The 26,443-nt window shown below is 45.0% G+C and overlaps 1 protein-coding gene across 3 annotated transcripts in view; it reads right to left on the bottom strand.

Moving 5' to 3' along the window:
• Positions 1-30: 30 nt before the first annotated feature.
• LOC143339119 (caskin-2) overlaps positions 31-26,443 on the bottom strand; it is a 48,774-nt gene continuing 22,361 nt past the window's right edge. For 2 of the 3 annotated variants that reach the window (XM_076760145.1, XM_076760146.1), the window contains exons 4-22: positions 22,358-22,455; positions 20,768-20,913; positions 20,189-20,284; positions 18,967-19,100; positions 15,635-15,743; positions 15,241-15,349; positions 15,038-15,132; positions 13,218-13,335; positions 11,503-11,625; positions 10,884-10,970; positions 9,666-9,787; positions 9,396-9,477; positions 6,491-6,564; positions 6,259-6,369; positions 5,765-5,866; positions 5,470-5,608; positions 2,560-4,848; positions 2,224-2,461; positions 31-2,132 (exon numbers count right to left, since the gene is read on the bottom strand). In XM_076760145.1, coding sequence (XP_076616260.1) covers positions 2,036-2,132; positions 2,224-2,461; positions 2,560-4,848; positions 5,470-5,608; positions 5,765-5,866; positions 6,259-6,369; positions 6,491-6,564; positions 9,396-9,477; positions 9,666-9,787; positions 10,884-10,970; positions 11,503-11,625; positions 13,218-13,335; positions 15,038-15,132; positions 15,241-15,349; positions 15,635-15,743; positions 18,967-19,100; positions 20,189-20,284; positions 20,768-20,913; positions 22,358-22,455 — 4,369 coding nt within the window. In that variant the 3' untranslated portion in view covers positions 31-2,035. The remainder of the gene's footprint in view (positions 2,133-2,223; positions 2,462-2,559; positions 4,849-5,469; positions 5,609-5,764; positions 5,867-6,258; positions 6,370-6,490; positions 6,565-9,395; positions 9,478-9,665; positions 9,788-10,883; positions 10,971-11,502; positions 11,626-13,217; positions 13,336-15,037; positions 15,133-15,240; positions 15,350-15,634; positions 15,744-18,966; positions 19,101-20,188; positions 20,285-20,767; positions 20,914-22,357; positions 22,456-26,443) is intronic. The other variant, XM_076760147.1, reaches the window with a different exon arrangement.

Genomic DNA, 26,443 nt, shown 5'->3' with positions numbered 1-26,443 from the left:
ACAGAATTCAGTTGAAATATTTAAAAAAAAAAAAAAAAAAAAAGGCATCCATCAAAAGAGAACAGAGTGCTGATTTTAGGTTTTGATATCAAAGTGCCTTCAGCCTGAAAATCTTACAAACATTGTTACAGAGCATCCAAATCTGACTCTTCTCTTTACTGACGTCACTGGAAGAGGATGAATCACAAGCAGGCGTTCAACCAGTCAGATAGAAAAAGCGTGTTTTAGTGCAGTGAATACTCGATGAGGTGCGTAAGAGGAGACAGACAGAGTCACATGTAACACAGTGTCATAAAATTCAGAGTTTTGCTCAGTTGAGGGTCAGAAAACAACACGTGGCTTCAGTAAACCTGCAGTAACACTGATGATCCTGAAGAACTCGTTAGCAGCTGTCAACTCTGTCTCTCCTGTTAACTCTGGCTTTATCCGTCAAACTCTAGGCTTGTGCGCGTGGAACAAACCACCAATCATAGATCCATAGTCGCATATTTAATGAGATAGAATGAAATTATTGGAACGTGTATTCAAATTCACTCACTGTACAAAGCAATGTGTAAAGCAATAACTCATTTTGAAAAACGATCATAATACCAGAGTTAACTCCAAAATTAGTGGTCCCCGTTCGGCTATGGAGTCTGGAGTGTGTCTAAAATTCAACGCAGGGAACCTCGTAATTGGCTCCAATGGCTGGAGCGAGCTCTGCTCTGAGCGGTGACCCGGGGCCAAGCTGACAAGCTGCCGTGTATTTCTTCGTCCAATCGACAGCGAGCACGTGACGAGGCTGCTGTAGAAGAGACGCGTTGGAAGGAGGTGGAAAAGGAAGTGATTGATCCGCGTCCCCACAGACCAGTGAGCCAATGGTGAAAGAGCAACAGCGCACAGGTGGCGTGGCCGGGGACCTTTACGTCTCAGATTTCCAGAGGCAAAACACGTACCTGTTCAAAATTCAGCTCAAAATTCATTTGGTGGTTTCATTTAAAAATGTAAAGACAGAATAAGGAAATAAATAATTATTTTTCAGTTTATAATGCACAGAAAATGTAATTCTTAAAGTTACAACAGCATCTTAAAAATGTAGCAGTTTATCAGCTGATTAGAATAAAATGTAAAAGCTGTTAGCTATTCTGGCGACACACTCCACACTCCAGACTCCAGACTCCACACTGTCAAATGTGTAGAAAACTCCTCTCACCGCTCATTTGGACAGAATGAACTGCGATCTCTCAGATCAGGCTGACGCGGCTTGAAATGCTTCACAGACCACTGTTGAAATGTTTCTCCCATTCTTTGGAAACAGCCCACTTACAGTAAATCCACTTCACAGCGCCCCGAGGCGAGCTGCAAAACCTTCCGGACCGTTAGAGGGAGGCGGACTGAGCTGCACGCGCGGTAATGCTTCAAAGAAGCTTCACTGTGTGCTGACAGGAACCTCCTGAAGACTTTGGTAAAAACATGTAAAATCAACTCTAGTACATACATGTGGAATATGCTGCTTTTAATACAATAAACAACATTTTCCTGTGTTATAGACAATAAGCAGCAGTACTCTGTATTATATATATAATACAGTAATGCTAATTTAGACAGTGAAACAGTCAATAGGAACTCCATTTGTTAAAAAACAAACATAGAAGTATAAATATACTCAGTATAAAGATATCTGACTACACACATACACAGTGCCACCATGGACTTATCTATACATTTTCATGTAATGTGAATAAAATGGACCCTCGTTCCCTTTAGTGGTAATAGACTGAACACACACAGGCGTCTGGAGGCGGATCTCGCAGCCACGCTTTGTTGTTGCGCCAATAACTTTCCCAGGTGTGTGTCCTAAGGCGAAGTGCTCGCGTTGAAAAAACTGGGCAATATTGAGGAAAAGTCGTGCAGGAAATCCTCAAATGTGTTCTTGTTGACTCATCCAGAGTCACGAGGAGGCGCTGGGCCCTCCGCTGCCTCTGTTCTCACCGGCTTCAAAGGTAAGTCTTGTTTTCCCGTTCGCAGAAAGGAACTTTGTCCCCGTCTCAGGATGTCACTCCAGCATCGCGTCCAGCTGGTCAGCCAGGTCGTCGAACATGTTGCCGATGTCATCCAGAATATTTCCTGCTGCCTTCACTGTGCTGCTGCCGCTGTGAAACAGACAGGACGGTGTTACAAGAGCCTGCTCACACAGTATGTAGATGTTCTTGTTGAGATACATTTAAGATCAGCAGTCCTTACCCGTCCACGCTGCTGCCCTGTGCCAGTTTGTTCTCCACCACTTTGAGAGCAGCCTCCAGTGACGTGCTGGTTTGCTCCAGCCTCTTCTGAGCCAGCACCTCCAAACCGGCCACGTCAGCCTGGGGCGTCCCCGCTCTCCCTGCCTGACCCGCTGGTGCCAAGACGGGGTGCGGCGGGGCCGGGGATGGGGAGCACGGAGCAGCGAACGCAACGCTCTGGACCACGGCAAGGTTTGACCCTGAGGGACAAGACATGAGGGGTTAATCTGTCATGCAAGATCAATTTTGAAAAATATTCTTTAACAAGGAAAATGTCGTGTTTGTTGGTCGCTGCTACCTGCTGTTGACGCCGAGGCTACGCTGGTCTGAGGGAGCCTCGATGCGGACAAAGCAGCAGCTTTCTGTGGACTCTCTTGCAGGGACATCACTGTCTGTGGGTGTTTCACAGATTTGGGACTGGGTATGCATGTCTGTGTGTGTATGCTGCCACCCAGCTTCGGGGAGACTGTGTGGATTTGTACGCTGGTTAGTTTAGGAATGGCTGTTTGTGCATTAGCTTGAACTGAAGAAGCGGTTTTCTGGGGGGTTGCTGGTTTGCTGTTAGGAGGTTGTTTGAGAGGACTGCAAGGTTTTGAAGACACTGGAGGCTTTGGGCCTTTTCCCATAGAGCCTACTCTCTGGAAGACAATCCTCTGAGATTCTCCGTCGCTCAGCGTGCTGACATCATGCATGTGGAGACTGTTGATTTGTGAGTGGTTGTCGTCTCTGTTGGGGGTGGTAGCCTCCTCAGGCGTCAACGAGTCTTTGGGTTTGTGTCGTCTTTTCACCGTGTCAGACTCTTTCAAATTGAACTCCGGGAGCTCCAGGCTGTTCGGGATCTGGACTGGACCCTCTGGAGTCTTGAGTTCAGCATCTGCTTGGGTGGCAGATGCGATCCTGGGCCGCTGTTTGATAGTGAGGTTGCCTTCTTCAGCAAAAGGGAGGTGGTCGCCGGAGCGGTGCTTTGGAGACGGACTAGCGCTCTTTGATATTCTTTCGCTTTTCTTTGCTTTCTCCTCATCGAGTCTTCCTTCTGTCCCCCCACCTCTTTGTCTGCCAGTCTCTACTTCTGTCCTCTCACTTCCTGTCCTCTTCAGGCCACCCAGGCCCAGAGCAGGGACAGGTTTGGAGTGCTGCTGGGACTGAGCAGCCATGTGAGGAGTCATGTGAAGAGCCATGTGAGGAGTCATGTGAGGAGTCATGTGAGGAGTCATGCCATGTGGAATTGGAGAGGAAACAGGGCTGAAAACAGGAGAAGCTGGGATATGAGTTGGTGGTATGTCTATCCTCCTGGATGGACTGCTGCTGCTTCCCTCTAGCCTGGCTGCGATGCTCCTCACGCAGCCTGTGCTCTCCGTCTCCACCCCTCCCTTCGCCTCTGGTTCCACCAGTTTCCCATTTCCTGGTTGGCGTGTTGGGCTGCCGCTTACTGAGCTCATTCTCTTGGGAGGCGGTGGGGGCGGGCCTTTGCGTCGGGATCGCACGGCAAATGAGTGGCTGCGGTTGATGTGGCGTTGGGTCCCTCCGGGGTTTGTGTGTCCACGTCCTGGCCTGCGCGACAGAGTAGCGTAGGAGGGCATGGCTGCAGAGGAAGAGGAGGTGTAGGTGGGAGCAAGGTCGTCGTCGTCATCAGGTTCGCCGTCAGACAGAGCGTAGCGAGTCAGGCTTTGGGCACGCTTCTTGTGCGGGCCCCTCTGGGTGTCATTAGCAGGACCCTGCCCAGGCCGGGGTCCCAACAGGGGGACAGCTCCAGGGAGAGGTTTCGAGTGCACCCATGGAGCCCCGTTGACGCCTGCCGTTTGGGCGTGGAGATAACTGAAAGCCTTCTGTGTGGGAGAAGGCTGTGGGGACGGAGGGGAAGGGGAAGCCAGCGGGTGGTGCTGAGGCTGATAGAGACGGTTTGGGGACTGGAAGTGTTTGGCCTTGGGTGGCACAGCTGGGTAGGCAAAGCGAGGCATCTTGCTAGGGGTTAGTGGAGGTGTTAGGGGGGAGAAGGGCAGTTTGTTGGGTGTAGCAGAGCGACTCTGGTGCTCCCACATCTCTGTGGGTCTCTGTCTACTTCTTCCTCCAGGGCTGCCTCCTCCACGCTTGGCATCCTCCACCACACCACCCCCCAGACTCTCCTCTGACCGGCTGGATGCCTTGGCTGAAGATGGTGCAGCTTGGTGATCTTGGGCATAGCCTGAATTTGAATTTCCAGAATTTCCAGAATTCCCTGATCCCCGGGATCTCATGCTTATGCTCTCCTGGCTGCCTATAGCCGCAGCAGAAGTCACGCCCCTGATGCCGAACGCCTCGGCGGCTCCTCCTCCCACCCTGCCCATCATCGCGCTCTGCAGCTCAGCGCTCAACTCGCTGTCCTGGAAGGACAGGAGGGTCCTGGGGGTGCGCGGGGAGGGGCAGCAGTCATCAGAAGGAGCATCAGAGCGACTGTGAGCAAGCACGTTGTGTGCCGGTGTGTGCTCGATGGCCACCAGCTCCAGGGCAGCAGGGGGCTTCCGTCGGAGAGTCCCACCTCCAGCATGGTTACGAGAGCGCTGCAGGTCACAAAGTCTCTTCACTGCTAACATTAGCTTCTTCTGATGGCCTGAGACAGAGAGATAGCAATCATTACAATCTGATCAATACTGAACACACAGTGGTTTGAAGCAAGACTGTGTAACCATTGCTAAACAGCGGCCTCTGTGGCCACAAGTGGGAATTACAGGACAATAGCATTGAATTGCTCTGATATTCCCAAGAGTCTTATGAGCCAGTTGCTTTAAAGACAACACTTGAATGTGACAGTAATTAGACCAAAACAGAAAAAAATCTTGAGGCACTTATCAGCTTTTTCTGGAGCTTTCAACTACATCGCGGGGTCTTTCTCACTGAACAGAGTTCACTTTTGTGATGCAACCTCTAAAAAAGTCTTTTGACACTGATGTATGACATACATATAAACATCTGTTCCTATTTTTCTTCTTGTCCATTTCTGTTTTCCACACACTGGCAGCATTTCCACACATCAGAATGCGCTCCTAGAGGATTCAGTTTTCCTCACACCAACAATAATAAAACAATATGTTCAATTAAGTTTGTTCAGAGGCACAAGGGACATTACTTCCTTGCAAGCGTAACTGGACTAAGATGACTTGTTTGCTTCATTCTTCAGGGAGACCACCAACATCCAAAATGGATTTCATAGAAATCTGTTCTATTTCCTCACCCAGCTTAGTGATGCCTATCTCCTGCAGGTCCTCCCAGGTGATGTCTTTGACAATAGTGATGGAGTCATAGCCATTGTCACACAATCTCTTCTGGTACTGAGGCAGTCCAATCACGCTCAGCCACTCCCCCAGGTCCGCCTGAGCAGCAACAAACACACACCAAAGGAGACAGAGGATGGGCGCGATGAGACAAACTGATAACAAAAATGCATGATGGTACGTGGTCGGACGCTAACATGACAAGAAATCCAAAAAAATGAACATGTGAGTGGGACATCAGAGGTGTCTTCTCACAGGAATGTAATCAGGCAGCCACTCTGGGATGCTCAGCTTGCCAATTTCCATTGAGATCTTCTTTCGGTGGCCTGGTTTGGTCACTCCGATGGCTGTCAGGTCCTGAAGACCACAACACGTGTTAGCAGCCAGGAAATAAACAACGTTATCATTCAAGTGAGTCATGCTAACCTTGGTGTTCCTCTGTAAGTGCATATGCATAATATCAGAACTACGCAGTCACAATGTTCAACCTAAAATCATCATTGTGTGCTCATTTCCTCATGTCAGTGACATGTGGCTGAAATATTCATCTGAGGCTCCTCTGGAAAAATCCACTGTTTTCTACAACTTGGAGCAGTTCTGTATTTGCTTGTGTTTTCTGTATTTGCAGCTGTCTCTGTGCTGTCAAATTAGTAAAGATGCTCATTAATTTGCTCATATTTCGTTTATTGGCCATCAGTAAAACGTATATATATAATGACACAAATGCTAATTGGAGCACACATACACACCTCAGGGGTCATCCTGCTGATGGTGGGTACATCATATCCTGCGCTGATAAAGTTGGATGTGTATTGCTCCAACTGGAACTCACACAACCACTGGTAGATGGCCTCAGAGTCCTAACAACAGAGGGGGGAAATATGGATGAGTCTTCTCTCTCTCTCTCACACACACACACACACACACACACACACACACACACACACACACACACTCACACACATCTAATACCGGGCTCACCTTGCCCTCCAAAAGATGTTCAGGCCTCACAAAGCCTTTCTGAGGAGTGCCGTTGACCTGCCGACGGGAACCACCTGAAAAACACACATGATCAGTCGCAGATGAAGACAAGCTTGCTTTGCTGTGAGCAACCACAGGGTCAGCAAACCAGATCCACCCACCAGACCCAAGACAGAACAAAGGTTCAGCAGTGACAGACTTCTGGTAAGTGATTTAAAGCTGTATGTAAAACAACGCTGATAGTAAGACACATTTGTCACGTTACTAAAATCCTCTGTGCAGCTGTCTGGGTGAGGGGGCGGTTGTTGGGTCTCTCAAGTAAAGGTGTGTCCTCTACCTGATCTGAAAGCCCACTGAACACACTCCTGACTCATCCTTGTGTCAGTCATGACACATTACCACAGATCTCTGAGGAATGCACCTTTCATGCCGCTTTCCCCATCTTTGCCTCTCTTTTGCTCCAGGCATATGCTTTAAGTGCTGCCCGTCTTTCTTTCTGCTCCTTTAGTCATCCTTCCTGACAGGATCCACTTACCTTTTAATTATCACAGTTTACAATAACCTTTATCTATGCAGCACCTATCCGAACACACACGTACACTTAGCAAAGTTAGAGTAAGTGATGGAAGAGGTATGAAAGTAATTTTAATAAATCAGCATTTTCTGACTTAGTGTCTATCCATGCGAGGTTAATCCAAAACTTCAGCAAATAATCTATTTTTTTTTTTTTATCTAGACCTGAGATATTCCTGAATTTGTGTTGCTTTTCCTTTGCTCTGTTTTTCTCTGCTTTGGTGTGAAGGTCAGAGGTCCTGGTCTCCAGAGAGAGCAGAACAGCACCTAGTGGAGAGGTATTTGACCTCAGGGAAGAGACAAAACATCAACTTTTGGATCGTTCTTCTCAAAGCCCAAATCAAATGAAGTGTGTGCACTCCGAAAGATATTTGACTCATTACTAGATATCAACACAAATCTAGAATAAAATCCTTCAATGAGCTTTTTTGCATTTTCCAGACATTTCCTTTGAATAAGGCAGGGGAATAAAAACAGCAAAATTTAGGACTGGTGTTCAATTTTTTCTAGTAGAAAATTGTACATTGAAGTTCAGAACCGAATCAATCTATAAGCAGCTTTTTTTTCTGTTTTCATCTTCACTGTCGCTTTGCCTCTACGCCACAATCAATAAATAACCAGTGAGGTGAGCAGACTCCCCTGATCATGTTTAAACAGCTCAGTCCAGCGACAGAACTGCTCGATCCCCTGCAGCCCCGACAAAACATCAAACCCCCATCAGATCCGTACGTGACTTCTCACCCTTCAGGAGGAACGAGAGCGGCAGAGCTCGCGATGTTCGGCACTTCATCCTTCTTTCTGCCTCTTCTTCACGCAGAGCACGCACTTAAGTCAACTTATCTGTTCTCTTTCTCTGTCTTTCTCCTTCATTTAACAAATGTGTTTTGCTGTTTCTGCTTCTGTTCCCGTCTCCTCCCTCTGACCCCTCCCTCCCACTCCTCATTTCTCTTCACCTTAACCCTCCTTCCTGTTCAGCCTGAAGTCAACAGAGACCCTCTGCTTCATCTGTCACTCCTTAACATTTTCAGAATAAGACCCAGAATAAGCTCAAGTTCAGAGAACAGCTGCAGCAAATGCACTTTTCTATGATTTCTCTGCACCTGCCTTTCAGCTCTAACAGCGTGCACACACAAGGACACATTCTGCTAGCCTTTAGCATTCCTTAGAGAGGTGATCGGGCGCTTTTATGGGCTGTGTGGTTGAGAGTAGTCTGTGGTTTTATTGGTTTCTGTGGTGAGGTGAGGTAAGCCTTTTTCTCCCTCCTTTCATCTCATTTCCTTTCAGACCAACTGCAATAACACGCTCGATCTGCAGAACAAAAGCACTGCTGCTACATTTGTCTTTAATCACATTCCTGCGGTATAAGAAGCTACGGCGATGTTTAAATGAAGAATAATAGCATCTACGGCTTTGATGCTGTTTACCGTGACGTACATGTTGGAAGTCTGAGGACATAAAGTGATTTTCCTTATGTTTGAAAAGTCATAATACAACAAGAAGAGGTTGGAATATTAGGATAAAAAAATCTGGGAAAAGTTGTTCATTATGAGATTTCAGTGCATCGTCAACAAATGAGTACAGGGTTGAGGGTCACCTTATGTTTGTCAAATAAGGGATGTGACCAGATGACCACAAGTGATGAGAATCACAAATAAACATCTTATTATCAAAGACACATTAAAAGAATGAAGCCAGTTACATGATGTACAGTACGAGTGCATCACTGGACATGTTTTGAGGCAGCAGTTAAAGTACAGCAGGGACCTGTTTTTTCAAGACAGCTGTGTCAAAGAGTAAAGAGATCAAAACACGAGTTCACGGCATCAGAACAGGATTAGAGCTCAGGCTTCATGACTCTCTGGAAATGATATCAAAGGGAGCCAGACGCTACTGGGGGGGAGTCTCTGGATGAGACGGCTGTGCACTGCATTTTATCTGAGGAGGTGGGAAAGTTAACCAACCAGTGTCTCATCCACTTTTAGAAATGTGCAGCTCACAGTCTCCTTCCTAAGCTTGTGTTGTAACAGTTCTAACAGGAAACTGTGGCAGAGTTATAATGGTGACCAGAGGTGACATCGCCTGCAGACACAGACCACAGCTTTTTCCTGGTCATAGGAAAGTGACGCTACAGTGCCAACACTTCTGTACAAACAAACTGGAACTATACTGTCTGTGAGGAAATTCTAAACATTTGTTCTCAAAGCAGCCTTTTCATTGCAATATTATGACTTCTTACTCAAAATTCCAGCTGTTTTTGTACAAAAGACAGAGAAAAAACACATCATTATTAAACACAAGAAGAAGGCTGACAGTATTCTCTTCTCGGACTAACCTGTGGTTCCATCTGCTTGTTTGCTGTGGTCGGCTGCTGCAATGTGGAGATGGTCTCCTGACTCACCAGCAGAGGGAACCAGCTGCACACAAAAGAACAAAAGGGAAGCTGCAACGGGGAACACTGCTGAATCTCTAGAATTATTGACATGAACTGCAGACAAAATCCACCACAGCAGGTCAGATTTGTAATGATGAACATCCTACATACAGTTTGTAGTACAGTGCAGATGCTTGACTAATGTCACTGGCCTTTGTGAGCAGATCTCACCTTGCCAGTGTCAGCATTGTGGCGAGTCCCATTCTGCTTGTGGCTGCTCTCTGAGCTCTGGCCACTACCGGCGCTGCGGCTGCTGCCCACACTGCCGGCACTGCCAACACTGTTTCTGTCACCTGAGACAGGGAAAAAAAGAGGGAGAAACAGCAAACACAGAGGGGGAGATTGCAGTGTAAGATGAGACTCGCAGAGAATCTGAGAGTTACGAAATCAGGACGGACGTTTGTAGGGTGTAATTTGTCTGTAAAGGTATGTGGTCTGAGTGTACTGCAAAACACACAAACAATTTTAACAAGTCATTAGGAAGTCCTTTCACCCCGAAATGGTTAGTTTGACATATTTGATGTCTTTCCAAAAGTTGAGTTAGAGGTTCGACACTTGCCTCATGTCTGTTTGCAAGTATAGAGCTAGGGCTGGTAGGTGCTTATCTTAGTTCAGCTTAGCTTAGCTTAGTTTTGCATAAAGGCTAGGAACAGGAAGAAACAGCTAGCCTGGCTCAGTCCAAAGCTCAAAAATAGGCCCATCAGCAAGTCTACAGCATCACAAATTGTCTGTCCTTTGTTCAACCCGTACATGAACATATGCGAATGACAACTATTTCTTAAGGAACAACAGACTGAACAGGTTAAGTAGTGATTTCCTATGCTAAGCTAGGGTACTCACCTCCTGGCTCAAGCTCCATACTTAACATACAGACATAAGATGATATCAATCCTCTCGTCTAAGTCTCGAAAGGAAAGCGATTATGCGTATTTACCAAAACATCAAATGATTCCTTTAAAATTCTGCTAATATCAGACATTATCTCTTTGCTTATGAAAACCAAAACAACAAATTTCGGAACTCAACACCAGGTGAAATGACTTGTTAAAATAATTGTTTATCAGATTTTTGCTGTCCAGGCTTTCAGGGTGGAGGTAGCTGCACCAGCAAGCTGCAAAAAACACCAGTCAGGAGAATCACAGGAGCTAAAGGTGCTAAAGGAGTGCTGCTAACTTACCATTATCTGGGCCTGCCAGATAACTGCAGTTATGGTTACTGGATTATTGGGGGGTGTGGGGAGCAGTGGGGGTGCATCATATTTACAGGGTGGCATGGTAAGGTCAAGACTTTGGGATTTAAAGGGATAAAGTTGGGAATAAGCTTCCTTAAAGAGGCACAGTTTACACAGGGTCAGAGGGGTGGCGGGGATATGGGACCACACACCCTTACCAGTGGGAGAGCTCCTGAGGACCCAAATGTCCTGAGTGGGGCTAACAGGACTAGCTGGGGCTGAGAGCTGACTGTCAGGTGGAGCACCTAACAAACACACACACACACACTTTAGACACACGCTCACTGTATACCCCACATACTGTAGCTGGGAGAGGACCTATCGAGCCAACAATGAGCACCATAGGACTGATCAAGAGGAGACTGGGTTCAGGGTGCTGTTTAGGAGGGAAATGTGAAACGGGCCCCTGGGAACAGACAAGTGAAGGGCTCCCCACTACAACTACATAAGAGCAAGACTCCCACACTGACAGAGACAAAAAAAGACTAGAAACAATGCCATTTGATATTGTCTTATGTCTCTTTGTGGTTGTTTTGCATCATTTTATATATTTTTGATTAACTTTCCAAAGAGATGTTAACAGTCACTTCAAACAGAGGCTCTGGTCCAGGGGTCCCCTGACCCCTTTGAGCCCCTGGGTCAGTGCCCTGTAGGTCTGTTCAGTAATCCATCTTTGCATGGGAGGTCATGAATGTGTTACAGGAACCAAACAGATGGGAGGAACTTGGTGTGTGTGTGTGTGTGTGTGTGTGTGTGTGTGTGTATGTGTGCATGTACCTGTGGGATCATAGCCATGGGTGTATGAGTTGTCAGTCTGAGGGCCGTGGCTCGATGGAGGAGCTCTGGATGCAAAGTTTTGTCGTTGGCAAGGTGCTGAGGCTTGGCGAGAGAGAGTACCTCCTAGGGTCAAGGAGACAGGTTTGGGTTGAGGCTGGCATGCACGAGTGAGAGAAAGAAGTTCATGTACATGCATGTGTGTTGTCAGTTTGAGCTGCATGCACAAGTATGAGAGCAGGCTATAAGACTGCAACAAAAAAAACACCATTTTAAGTCAGGTGATCACATTCTGAACTTTATCATGCATTCTTGTTCATTGAGTATATGGAACAACAGCTAAAAAGGGCAAATTCACTGTAAATCCCCTGTGGTGTTACATAAGAGGCTGCTGAATGGAAGTGTAAGATCACCAGCAACGCTGAGAGGGCTTACTTTCCCTTTGTGTGTTGTTGGTCCACGGTTTCTGACACCATTGACATTATCAAAGAGCTCAAGCGCGCACACACACAGGCACACACAGACACACACACACACAGACACACACACACACAGACACACACACACACACACACACACACACACACACTACTGAGTTTGCCTCATAAGCAAAGAGCCTGTCACCGACTTAAAGTCAAACTCTTTCTCTTGTCTCTTCTTCCTCAAGCCTGAGCAGACACACACATGCACATAAACACACACATAAACACACACACCCACAAACACACATACCCACACACACACACACACACACACACACACAATATCCCAGCGTAGACTGTGAAGGCTTTAGCACTGAGCTGACACTTTGCAATCTGGCCATAGTAATCCTATTAATGTGTGTCTCTGTGTGTGAGTATCTACGTTTGTGCGTGTGTGTGTTGCCTGGCTTGCTGAGGACCTAGAAATGAAGTGTTCTAGTCTGTGTGTGTGTGCATCTGTCTGTTGCAGTTATTGGACCCCTCACTGCGCTCGTCCCGCTGTTTGAATGTCAATGGCTTTACAGCTGTAAAACAAGCATAGGGATCATATTCCTTTCATTCAGAGGGATTAAATCTGATGATTTACAAGCACCCTGAACCCTCCAGTGATCATGCATGCCAACAAGACAGATCCTGCTTGTGTACAAGTGTTGAGATATATTCTTAGCCCAGATATAACCACTGCCCTGGGTTAGCCCTTTCAGCATCACACTGTCAGCTCAAGACCCCAGCGTGCAAGGTCTAATCTGGCCCTGGGACAAAGTTACCATAGTCAGAGCATGATATGGTAAACATTTAATCTTGCTGGACCCCTACTCCCACCTACCACCCGCTGTGCATGGCGTGTATTTCACTCTGTAAGATGAGTGCACAGAGAAAACTACACATGGTAGCTTCAATACATGCCCTCTTGTGCTGCAATAACACAACATGATGTTTAATGTTGACCATTTATCATGCTGCTGCAAATTCCTAAACAAATTAGCAAATACTCAAATTACCAAAACCAGCTGACTTGTACTGAACCTGGGGTTTTTGGGGGCCCCTGGGGGTTTGAGGCCCAAATTGCCTGGTTGACAATCCACCCTTGACCATGAGCCCATGAAGAGTACAGTTAAAAGAAAAGGCTAAGGTAAAGGGAATGTGAGGACACCAGACACTGTTTATACTTTATGTACTGTTGTGAGTGACCATTGAGTGTATTTGCAGATGTGTGTGAGCTGCTTGTCTGCCTACCTGCTCGTCTGCTTAGGACCTCCACCACTGAAGGGGGGAAGAAGCCCACCCTGTCCGTCCCCCGCTGGGTGTCATGGATGTGACCTTTCCAGCGGCCGTCTGAGTGCTGCTCCAGGACCTGACACCAACAAATCATGAGCACGCTTCAGCTGAAATGTTTGCGTCAGTGCAAACAGCATTAGCCTCGCAACAATTCACAATCACACCAGACTAGACTGGAGAACGTAAACAATCACAAACAAATGATTCAGTGATGTGAAGTGTGAGAGGTTTGATTAAAGTGAATAAAAAAAAAAAAAAAAAAAGATGCCAGGTAATGTGAAACATTGTACAGTTTGTGAACATTTTACCTTGTCAACTCTATATCAACTCTAAGTATGCATGTCATGTGTGTAACTCCTCCAGGCATGCTTTTAAGAGCATAATGAGAGAGCCAATGAGCTGGAAATACACAGCCTATTCATTGTGAGTGTTAACAAAATGCCCCGAGAGGACAAAAACAAACACCTCTGCTGCCTGACACGATACCACACAACAACACACAAGCTCATACAGGAGTGTGGGATGTCACAATATATTGCAGATATCAAAATACACAGCAGTAAGCACATAAACATTGCACGCAAATGTGCACACACATGAATTAGTGCAAACAGTGTGTGTGTGTGTGGGGGGAATGAGCAAACAAGTTGGTAATGAGAGAGAGACGGCAGCAAGTTTGTGCCTGTTTCTCTGCTGTGGTCTCCTGCTCCGGGTACACTAAATTACCCTGCAACATCCCACACAAATCCTAACAACATGACTTCACTCACAGAAGTCTTCACCATATAATCCTTACGTTGCCTGTGATTCCCCTGAAAAATGAGCAGGCAGAGTGAAGCAGCTGAATCGAATGGATACCTGGATATGAACAGCATTACAGTGATTCCTGCATTCTAACAAAGTGTTAACAACAGACGGCCAGTTTTCACTGAGAGAAGGTGCAGCAAGGAGAGCGGATGACGATGAAGGAGATTTCTTTTGTTTCTGGAGCGTTTTCGACATCTGTCATTCATATATCTTCTATTTTCATCAAAGTATCAATCCGCAAATAAGGAGGCAACAACCCAGAGATGCTACACACATACACACGAGAGCAGGCGTGTATACAGTTTAGTGATCTGAGGGTGATGTGATGAGGTGGAGGTGGAATCTCTTAATGAGACAATTATTCTTTGTTGTTTGACACAGATTTACAAAAACTTTCATTTTGATGACTTCATCTTCCTTTTTACATCAGAGGCATCTCTTTCAATGACAATGTAACAATGTCTGACAATGATGGTTGAGATGTCACTGCTGATGGTGGTTTACGTGATGAATGAATTGTAGGAGCTTTATATCTGCACAGGGAGTATTATTTTAAAAATTGACCAGATTCTCCATTCCATTCCTGTGTCTGACTTCCAGCCTGGCTTGATCCGCTCTGTGTAGCTTGACATTGCTTCTGTCAAAAATAGACAAGGCACATATTCTCTACAGAGCGGAGCAGAGTTGCTTCTTCTGAAATGGAATTACAAGCACTGCCTGGAATGCAACGGCCACCATCAGCTCCAATGCTGGAATTTGCCATCTGGGCAAAAAAATTATACACCTGCGTTACACGCAAAGTTAACAAAGGGCAAAAAGAAAAGCAAAGGTGTTACTAACCCACTGTTGACATAAAGCAGGAGTACGGCAGAACTATGCTGAGGCACACCAACTCAAACATCAGCAGTACTGCTGAGGTGAACATATGATTGACTGTAATAGACAGCCATTAAAGAGACAGAGACAAGTACCATAATAAGTTCTCCAGCCCGGAGGTTAAGAGCAGTGGGGTCATGGAGGTTCCAGTAGTCCTTCACCGCTCTGACCTGGAGAGAGCTGGATGCCTCTGCACAGACACAGAAAGATCCACACACGTCATCAGCAAGCACAAATGAGTTCCGTTCAATCCACCCCAAATTTCATAAAAGCATCATGATTTTTAAGAGGCACCGACCTCTCAGCAGCTGTTTGATCTCTCTGCTGGCTGTGGAGGTGGTGAACTGGTTGACGATGTCCAAAGCTGTCTGGTTGTACGTGTTGCGCATGTTGACATTGACGCCCGCCTAGAAACACACATGTGAACGCACACATGCGCACACACACACACAGACACACACACACACACACACACACACACACACCGTGGGTTTACTGTGGGTCTGATTCACTTTCAAAACAAACCCTCCTTTAAATGCCTCCCCCCGTTATTAAAGAATAACACTGGATTTGTAGTATGAAGTTGTGCTACTTTCAAACCGTCTTTCTAACTACACCTTCAATACAAAAACATCAGCATCGGCCTTCAAAATCAGCTGAACTAAAGCTACATTCACATCATCTTTGCTTACATCAAGCAGCAGCCGCACAACTTCGGTTTTGCCATAGAGGGCAGCCTCGTGCAGAGACGTCCCCGCTTTGGTGGCTCTGTTGATATCAATCCCGGCTTTGAGCAGCAACCTAGGAAATCAAAGCAGAGACACTCATGTAAAAGCCGCAGGCAACACTCAGAAACAGATTCATCCATTCAACTGTTACAGACATCTGCAACATCTCATTAAGTCATATACCCCCCACTCATCCACCCACACACACACATATACACACACACACACTTGCACTTCTATCCTTGTGAGGACACTCATTGGCATAATGTATTCCCTAGCCTCTTATCTTAGCCTTAGCCATCACAACTGAAGGCCTAACCCTAACCCCAACCCTAAACTAAACATAATGCTAACCCAATCCTTAAAAACAGCCCTTAGAAGTTATGAGGATCAGCCAAAACGTCCTCACTTTCCAAAAATCTTACTCTGCTGGTGAAAAAACTTGCTCTGCTCCTCACTATGTAGCAAGTACATGTACACACACACACACACATCTCTGTTTGTGTAGGAATGCTGATGGCATCACATCCAGAGAGCGGAGCAGAGGAGGAGGTCCTCGGCTTGCTGTGTGAAGGTTGAGTCAAGTTTGGAAGAAGTAAACAACACTGAAGCACTGCTGTAGGATATTAGCTGGATTCATGTGCACAGTACTCTCTGAATGTTTACCCACTCCACGCACATTCTCAGCCAAATGTGTCCGCCGCACTCCTGCATCTACTCTATTTGTTACAGCGTGTTTGCTTTCAGCTCAATTCAAGGCAAACAAGTATGGATTAGACAACATTAAACAGACGGTCTGTGGTATTCTAAAGCTTTGATTGCAGGCTGCACAACTACACCAAGGAACATCATGTGACAAAGTCAATATGACAAATAGAGAGTCAAACAGAGATCACAGTGGATTATCAAAATAAAAATCTGGTTAAGTTACGCGTTTATTCTTGAAATATTCCCTGATGATCCCTCATAAGGCTAAATGATTCCTTGGACTACTTCAGAAACAGCTTTGCTTAAATGTGCAAAAATGAAACAGTCGCAAAGATGTAAACTCAGCCTTTGGTTTGGGCTGACTGTGGGTAACAAGCTTAATGGCGACTTGTGAAAATGTGAACGCTGCTGACAAACACTTTTGACGGGCTCACACTAAATGGGACACCACAGCGGGGTTGGACAGACAGGAGAAATATTAAACCATGCAGTGTGATGAAAAAGGAAGCCTGAAGCGAACCTATTGTAACCGCCACCTTCATCCTTTACTCAGCAGCAACAGTTATAATCTTGCTATGAAACCTTGAGAAGGCTGAATGTCTGAAAACTGTCATAAAGCTTAGACTTCTCTATTTCGGTCCTTCACATAAGCAGCTGGTTTACTCTCATACACATACAACTGCAATGCATGTGTACATTAAGTGTAGAATATGCAGGGGCAAAGGTTCTCAACATGGTTTTGAGAGTCAAATTCCATTATGAATGAGCCCAATCAGAGAATTATTGGAATGATTATTTTTTTAAATCACATTTTTTACCCATTACTGTAATCCCCCTGGAGTATATTCATATACAACACTAAATCAACAATAAAAATCTCCACATCCTCTCTGAGACAAAATCTTATCTCCTGTTTGTCTGTTTGCAAATGTTTGCAGCTGCGGTTCTAACCAGCACCTAGATTGCTTCTCCCGCTACACAAAAAGTAGGTACCATAAGACGTCTGCTGTAAAAGTATGGCACTCTTTGAAGAGACACAAATCCCTTCGTGGGAGATCACAGCCAAATTCTGCTGAGTAAACTCTGAATAAACTCCTGAGCTAATGCAGCGGATTTTTCTTTTTTTCCTCTGCATGTGTTGAAAGCTCGTCTTTTCTCCTCCATGTTTGCTATGCAACTTTACAATTCTGGAGAAGGAGAGAAGAGAATGGAGAGGGTATTGCGAAAAGAGAATTAATGATTTAGGATGGGAGTAATTAACAGGATGTCAGAGAGGTGGGGTGGAGTTACTTGGCTAAGTACATACATATTTACACAGAGAGGCTGGCATTAAAAAACAAGCCACTTTGGGCTATCTCTGAAAAGTGTGATGTCACTGGTATCAAATATCACAACAGTATAGAATGTTTTCTTTTTCAATGCGGAGACCTGAGGGGAAATGCTTAGCATGTACAGCTGTTAGTTAAGGTACTGACACATACTTGACATTCTGTGTAGAATCAGCGTAGTGCAGTGGAGTAACAGTAGCAGCGCTATTGCTGCTAGCAGTGGCATTAAATAGTTGTTGCAGTAGCAGAACTAGTGTTGGTTGAACTAGTATTAGTAACAGTGGTAGCAGCAGTAGTTGTAATTGCAGCAGAAACAACAGCCATAGCAGTTATTTAGTAGTAGCAGTAGCGGTAATAGCAGCAGAAGCAGCATCACACTAGTAATAATGATTGATGGGAAGGCAGCACTAGCATTAGTAATGGTAGTTGTAGTAGCAGTGTTAGCACAAATAATAATTGCAGTAATAGTCATAATAGTGGTAGCAATACAGTTATAACTCTGTTGCATTACCAGTAGTAGACACTGCATTAGCAGTAGCAGTGGTTGTAGCAACAATAACAGTATAGTTGTACTAGTAGCAATTACAACCAGAGCAGTGGTAATGGTAGTAGTAGTAGTAGTAGTAGTAGTAGTAGTAGTAGTAGTAGTAGTAAAAATAGGTGCAGTCTTAATAATAGTGGTAAAAATAGCCTAAGTAACAGTAGCAGTATTGTTTGTAGCATCAACAGTAGTCATAGTATTGGTGGATTGTTTTTGTTGCAGTTGTAGCAGCAGTAACAGTAGTATTAATAGTGATTACAGTTGTAGCAATAGCAGTAGCTGTGGTTATAGTGGAACCCGTAGAAATGCCATTCTGTTAGCAGGAGCAGAGAGTAAAGCAGCTGCAATAGTAATAGTACACTGATAGCTCTAGTAGTGGTAATTCTAGTAGTAGCAACATTGGCAGTAGAGGAATTTGTAGTAGCTGGACTGGAGGTGTTAGGAGTTAAAGCAGCAGCTGTAATTGTAGTACATGTATGGACAGTAGTAGTAGCAGTAGCAGCAGTGCTAACAGTAGTATTTATAGTGGTAGTAATGACAGTAGTGGCAGTGGTAGCATTAGCTACAGCAAGGATTGCAGCAGTAATTAGCAGCTGTATTGTAGCAGAAGCTGTGGTTAAAGTAGACAGAAGCTGCTGGAAAGATGAAAGGGCAGAAACACACATGTGACACAATTCTATTACAGCATGTTTTAACACTGCTCCACACTGTGATCTTACGTGATGATGTCTTTGTGTCCATTCCTGGCTGCCAGGTGGAGGGGGGTGGTGGATGGAGAGTCGAGGCTGTCGTGTCCTCCCTCCCCTTCTAACAGTGCTGCCACCATGTTACTGCTTAACAGCAACTGGGCCACCTAAAGAGGAGCCCAAACACACCAAAATGAAGATGAGGAGCGGTGTTGAGAGCAGAAAAGTGGCAGAATCAGGACGGGAATCAGAGCATTAGCAATACTTAAATATTCTGTATATACTAAGCCAAGCTAGCTGAGGTTGTGTGGTAAAAATATATGGATTTAAATAATATATATGTTGATTTATACATAGGGTCAAGTTAGCACATTGAGGCTTATCCACCACTCACTCTGTCTAAAGATACCACAGCCTCCAATCACGCACACACACGCAGTCACTCACAAAGTCTGCGTATGACAAAACAGCCCAAAGCCGTCTTTTCTTTCACAGCTAAACTGCAAACTCAGACCAGACGAGAACATTTAACAGGCATAGGGAGTGTGTGTGTGTGTGTGTGTGTGTGTGTGTGTGTGTGTGTGTGTGTGTGTGTGTGTGTCTAATTCTGAATTACAGGGCCAGCTATACATCTCAGAGCCAGGCTTATCCAGCGATGTGACAGAGAAAAAGTGAAACACACTGCAACGTGCAATCCCTTTAACATTACAGTGTGCGTGAGTCCAAAAAGAGCCGCTGAAGCCTGTTTTCCTTTTGCTCAAACAAGCTTAATTTAGCTGGATCGCTTCATCTAAGCCATGGTTCATAGCTGACACAGGCCATCCCCATTTGAAAAGGGCAAAAAGGGTCCAAAATAGGGTCTTTTCGCATGCAGATAATTGGATTAGAAAGAGTACATGAATAAAGCTAAACACTACATGGAGGTTTAGTCTCTCAGTCTCTTGGGTGAAATGTCTTGACAGCTATTGGATGGATTGCCATGAAATTTGGACCATATATCCGAGGTCCCCAGAGGACAAATCCTACAAATCTTGATGACCCCATGACTTCTCCTCCACCCCCACTAACCGGTCAACTTTTTTTTTTTATCCAGTGAAATACTGTGAGGTTAGATTGGCACAAAATTTGGAGGATTTGGTCCCTCACTCATGATACTCAACATTGAAAAACTTATTTTGAATGGAAGATCATTATTCACAGACACATTTGGTTACACACATGCATACAAAAAAAGTACAGAGAAATATTCTCATACCTTCAGTCTCCCAAACTCACAGGCCAGATCTAAAGGCGTCTTCCTCGCCTTATTCATGAGGCAGGGATTAGACTGGTGCTGCAGCAACATCTCAGACTGCGAGAGAAAGGGAGAAAAGATAACGCAAGTGATATCATCTCATGTATTATGCACACGCACTCAAATGCCAGTCACCCCAGCGCTTTCTGTGTGTGTGTTGATGTTTTGTCTTTGAACAGAAGAGAGGAACATATGATAGCTCTAGTGTGGCCTGTTTGGGGTTGTCAGCATTGTGTTTGATGGTGTTGGACTGAAGAGGGCAGGCCTCAATATGGGTTATGTGACACGTTGAGGTGTGTGTGTGTCCGTGATCGGTGTATGTATCCATTAAGACATTCCATGAGCCAAACGGAAGAAGATAGAGGAAAGGAATGTGTGCAAAACCTGTGTCATGGCATTAATGGTATTACTGGTATTGTTGGTGAACAATGCAGGCTGAGACACAAAGGGGGTAGATTTCAGTGAAATGGGAGGACTGGTAATGCCTCCGAACTTTGCCTTTGGCGGCTGAGCCGTCCGTGTGTTTGAGTGTGAACTCACCACCTCATAGTGTCCATACTGAGCAGAAAGATGTAACGGTATCTGTCCATCATGGGAAGGGGAGTTGACTGAAGCCCCCGCCCTCAGCAACAATAAGACAGAGTCTGCTTTGCCCTGCCATGCTGCGTAGTGGAGGGGACGCATGCCTAAAGACAGAAACATGAATGAGGGATGGAGCCGATGAGACGGGAAGGAAAAGGCACTGAGATGTGCATTAAAGATTTTACACGTCAAAGTCAATTTATTAGTCATGGGGTGTCTGTGAAAGCAGTCGTATAATGTCTTCTGTGAAGTCTGAGGATATAACCCTGATGATGTCATAGGGTTATCTCTACAAGGGCTTGGAATTTTTAACAGAAAGTCTGTCAGGGTTAACCAAGCAGAAAATTAGCAAATTTCATTATGGGATGTGCAAGATCGTGGGTTATTTAAACCCATATTAGGTACTAAAAATCAGAACATCTTAGTCTTTGCAGTTTCTTTTTTTTTAATCTTTATGGAAGCGTCATACCACACTGGAGTGGTCCACTGACTTGTAAGGCTGGCATTACTCTATATTTCTCTCAGCATCAACAAATCTCATTTTCTCAGACTTCTATACCAAAAAAGCACAAATATTTAAAGCACCGTTAATCAATGTTTTTGGCCACTTGGGGCAGCAAAGCAAGCCGTAAACACAAAGTTAGCATATTATCACCGCAAATGTGTATAACACCTGCCTGTTTACACATCTGGCAAAAACAGAGCAACAGTCTTGACACATATTCACTCACAATCAAGTGGTTAGCACAAGTTACAGGCCTCTCCCTCATATAAAGTTTTTACTCTAGAACATAATGGCTCTTTTTTTCCCCCAAGGTTAATGTTTTATTTCATAAAGGAGCAACCGTTTTTTCTGGCATTAGCAGCGGTGGTCTATATTTCAAGGCAGGCAGCCTGTCTCGACTATACTCTAAAGGGCAACAAAGCAGTGTTGCAACCTTTCGAGAAGACTGGTTACACTCCACTGAAAAATGGATAGCGACGCCTGCGGTATATGATTTCTTTCATATGAACACTTGCACCTATTGTGCCCAGCAGAGTCTTGACACACGCCGTTATAGGATGATGAGCAATAATTAGCGAGGACACGGTATTGTCCGTTTTCCCTACACTGATACCGATCAATGCTTAAGAGAAGTAGCGATTCTGCAGAGGTAAATTCAACCTTCAACACAGACCTTCAGAAATCTACGGCTGACCTCAGAAGAGTTACACACGACACTGTTATGAGCACTCCACGCCTCTGGTCTCAGCAGCTGCCACTCCAGCACAAATTCTACTGTATCTGTTCCGCTTGGAGTCTGAAATTATTTGCTGTAGCACTTCTGCCACTGTATAGCTGACAAACTTCAAAGTGAATCATATTTATTCATATGGGCCAAACTTTTTTTTTCAGCTGAGAAAGTCAGAAAGCTGTTAGGAAGTTTCGGGCTCAATTTAACCCCAACTGACTTCCTGGCGGGTTTTTTTTCCCAATTTTTTCTCAAAGTTGTGGGTTTGTCTGTTGACAGTGGTACAGCTGGTAAAGTCGTTCTGCCATCATGATACCGTTGATGTCCTTGATGTCCACCGTGGCCTGGGCCTCCAGCAGCAGAGACAGCAGCTCTGTGGTGCCTGTTAGAGCAGCATGGTGCAGTGCTGAGAAGCTGTGGGTGAGAGAGAGAAAGAGAGGGAGAAGAAAGGGAGGGGGCGGGGGTCAAGGGAGAGCAAGAGGGAGACGAGACAAGGAGATGAGACGGGTTATAAATCATACTGATGACTTTACAGCAGGTGAGCCCTTCTCAAAACTCCAGACTGAGATGATGTGTGTGTGTGTGTGCGTGCTTTCCTTTGTGTGCGTGTGTGCACACAACCCCATTACAAACTGTGGCTCTAGATAAGAATTTATGTTTTATGAGTGTGCTTCCCCATCCACCCGTCAACACTTCAGAAAGATGAGTGTGTGTGTGTGTGTGTGTGTGTGTGTGTGTGTGTGTGTGTGTGTGTGTGTGTGTGTGCGTGTCTGTGTGTGTGCGTGCATGGGTGTATATGCAGAATGGGTCATTACAACTATAGGCAAAGATTAGAAGCGATGTGTGTTGTGTGTGCTCCCACATCAAGAGTGAAGACTGAGATAAAAGCATATATGCGCGTATGTGTGTGTGTGTGTGTGTGTGTGTGTGTGTGTAGGCATGGATGTGTGTGAGTTCATCAAAACTTCAGGGATGAAATGTGTGTGTTTTGTCTCTGGGTGTCTGTCAGGTCTCGGCATATTCCACAGAGGGAGAAATTAAAGGCATAAATTCTTGCCGACTAGTTTTGCTTTTGCTCGAGGCGGCACAGACGCAGCGAGTGTTTGAGAGGAGGTGACCCTCTGAGGCAACACACGAGCAGAGCGCGAGCTGGAACATGTGCGGATAAAACAGCAGCTACAGTGCAGAGGGCTTTCAGGTGAGTTTACACTGCCTGAGGCAGTCACAGAAGAAGCCCCGAGCTCTTGGGCACCGGTGGCAATAAACAGCCTGGATGCATTTGCAAAGAGAACTTGCTGTAACTTTCTCAACAGATGTCGATATACATGTTTAAAAGGGCACACTGTGGAGTTCCTATTGTTTTGTCTTGTTCTTTCTCATCAAAACAAACAAAGGCCAAACAAATATGCCGACTGCATATCCTTCCTCATATTTATTTACTGTTAACCTGATACTTTGTTTGCCAGTTTTCCATCATGTGTTGAACGGAAACATCTTGGTGATACTGCACTATTGATTATGAGGCCTGCATCACTACATGAGATTATTCAGTTAGCCAGCCTTTTGGGTTTGAGTTAACTCGCTAACTTCTCCTCCTGTCTCCACCCAGTGGTGGCTGTAGTTAAGAACCCATAAGGAATTTTGAGTTACTGTTTTGACCCTTTGAGGCTGCTGTAGCTTGTCAATGTGCAGTGTTTGAGCAGCAGAGTCGCAGACTCACCTGGAGATTTCAACTGGCACAGCTGCAATGTCTGATTTTGTTGACTGGCCCAAATTTTCCTGATTTGGTCATTTTTCCTTGCTTATACCATTGGCAAGTGGGCTACGTAGTTAAATGTGGGGGTTTCGGTCTGTTTTAATTGTGTTTATTGTTGATAAATGATTGGGACTCCACACAGACGTGTTTTATTTTGAAAAATTAAGATTTTCTATGGCATCCCTGCATCAGACTTCCGGCCTGGCTAGATCTGCTTTGTGCATTTTGACAAGACATCTGTCCAAAATAGACTGGGAGCAGAGCGGGGAGCCACATGTGGGACAATTCTGAAACACAGCGCCTGGTGGAATGGTAAACATTGTCCAGAATGGCCACAATAAGCTCTGGCAGTCATGCTGTGGCTCGACGAGGCACAGTCATGCCCAGTTAAATTTCTAGGTGAGTTAGCAATGTGAATTCAGCAGTTGTTAGTTCATTAACAGAGAGCAAAGGAAACGTGTGCCTCTAAGTATGATCACACACGTCATTTTACATTAAGAATCAAACTAACAGACTAAGTGTTAGTTTTATATATATATACCTACACAGCACCTCAGCCCTACACAAACCTAATGAAACCCTGATATAGCTCATTTGTTTAACCCATACATAAAAAACTTATATCTCGATGAACCAATGTGTATCCATTCATGTGGTGCTTCTATGCAGCAGCAGCTACAGCATGAGTTGCCAGCTACAAAGTAGTTATAGAAAATATGGAAACCCCACTGTGACAACAAGACTCCTGGAATCTACACAGTCACTGAGCTCAGCTGTTCCAGCACGTAACTACCTGTAAAACAACAAATGGTTTCTACATTTCTGTTTGTGGATGGATTAAAAAGACAAGCTAAAACATGTTAATTAGTGAGCTTTAGGGGTGTTTTTTTTTATTCTTTCAGCTTGGACAGAACCAGGCTAGCTACTTCCCCATATCCCCAGTTTTCATGCTAAGCTAAGTTAACCACAACTCATTTGTACCAGTTGTGTATTTAATAAGGCCTATACAACAATTCTGACTTATTTTTAGTCCTAGCCTAACTAATAGTATTTGCTCACTTAATTGTTTCTGCTTTTTCCTTTCCTTCTCATTCCATTCTAGTTGTAAGCTGTATTTCATATCTTTTACTTTGCTGAATACGACTTTATGCTCATAGCTGTGCTGGTAAATCCAGAGTTAACAACCAGGTGATGAGCAGCCTTTGTGAGAGAGTTATCCATGATGGGCATCCAGGATCACCGATGTCAGGCCTACTGAAGCCAGCCCAAGGAAAGCCTGACTAAGGGGCACGCACACTCTGTTACTCTGTGAGGCTAGACAAGAGAGAGATTATCAGGTTTAGACGTCAGTCTGTGCTGATATGAAATCTGAGGGATCGCCAGACTGTGAAGTGCCTTATCTTATCAGTGTCATTGTTTAGGCCTCCATGCCTGGCAGCCACACACATTTATCTGTACATCTATTCTCCTACCAGACCATACCTTGTCCACATCATGAGTCACTTACAGCCACTTTCTACAGACATACACACTGTCATTCTCTTTCTCTTTCTCTTTCTCTCTCTCTCTCTCTCTCTCTCTCTCTCTCTCTCTCTCTCTCTCTGGAATGGTGTTGACTCAGTGACAGGTGACTGTTTGCTAATCCTCCCCCTTCCTTCATTCCCTCTGCACTGGTCTCATATATCACAGGTAACCCCTTCCTCTGTACGACTCACAAATAACACACACACGCACACTCCATCTTGGATGGACATGTTTAATTTCAACACCCCTATTGTGCACCACCTCCCATGCACTGCACTGACCCTGCATGTAGACACACGTAGCAGGCCTGAGTCAACACTCGCGCACAGCTCCTTTTGTAGGGGGTTTGATGGATAAGGACACAGGCTAAACACCTGAAAAAAGTGTGTGCCTTTAAAACAAAATACAACAAATTCTATGGAGGGTCAAATTTGAAGCAGTCTCGAGCGGGAAGAATAACCAAACACTGTTGTCATCAAAGTAACTGCAGTAACAATCCAAAAGGACTAAGTAAAAAACTACCTGAGGAGATGGAAAAAAAAAAGGTCTCTGTGATGTCACCCAGAGCCACTGTGAAGCTCAGTGACAGCGGCTCCAGCCGTCGCCATCTTGGCAGTGCCTGACTCCACCAAACTCCTGGCTAATCCACAAATGGGCAAAAAGGTGGAGCTGAGCAGGATCAAATGAAGCCTGGTTGCTGACACCTCGTGGCTAGCTGTCACTGATTGTAGCCATGCCCATCATTAGGCATAACTTTAAGCTTCAATTTAATTCGTGAGTGTGAGTTTAAATTTTCACCCACCATACAGTTCTCACAGACTTATTACTGCACACCTCTGGACGCAGTTACAGTGAATCTAACTCAATATTTTCCACAGAATTAAGTAGTTGCTTCTAACTAAATAACTTCCTCAATTTACTATCATTTTCTACAACTCTTGAGGTGAGATAACAACCGGAAGGACACTGTACGCCACAACACGTGAGTGATTTGGTTATGAGTCACGCCGTAAAGCCTGAAAAGACACGAGAGTCAGACACAGGTACGGCATGCTTTTTTTTTTTTCAATCTGCATGTCAATCAAGATGTAGTGACTCTTCCACCGCATTCTTCTGACTCAA

The sequence above is a fragment of the Chaetodon auriga genome, chromosome 20 (genome assembly GCF_051107435.1).
Source record: "Chaetodon auriga isolate fChaAug3 chromosome 20, fChaAug3.hap1, whole genome shotgun sequence".
In the NCBI taxonomy this organism is placed as follows: domain Eukaryota; kingdom Metazoa; phylum Chordata; class Actinopteri; order Chaetodontiformes; family Chaetodontidae; genus Chaetodon; species Chaetodon auriga.
Note: the sequence above shows the minus strand (reverse complement) of the source record. Positions and strands in the feature narration are given on the sequence as shown.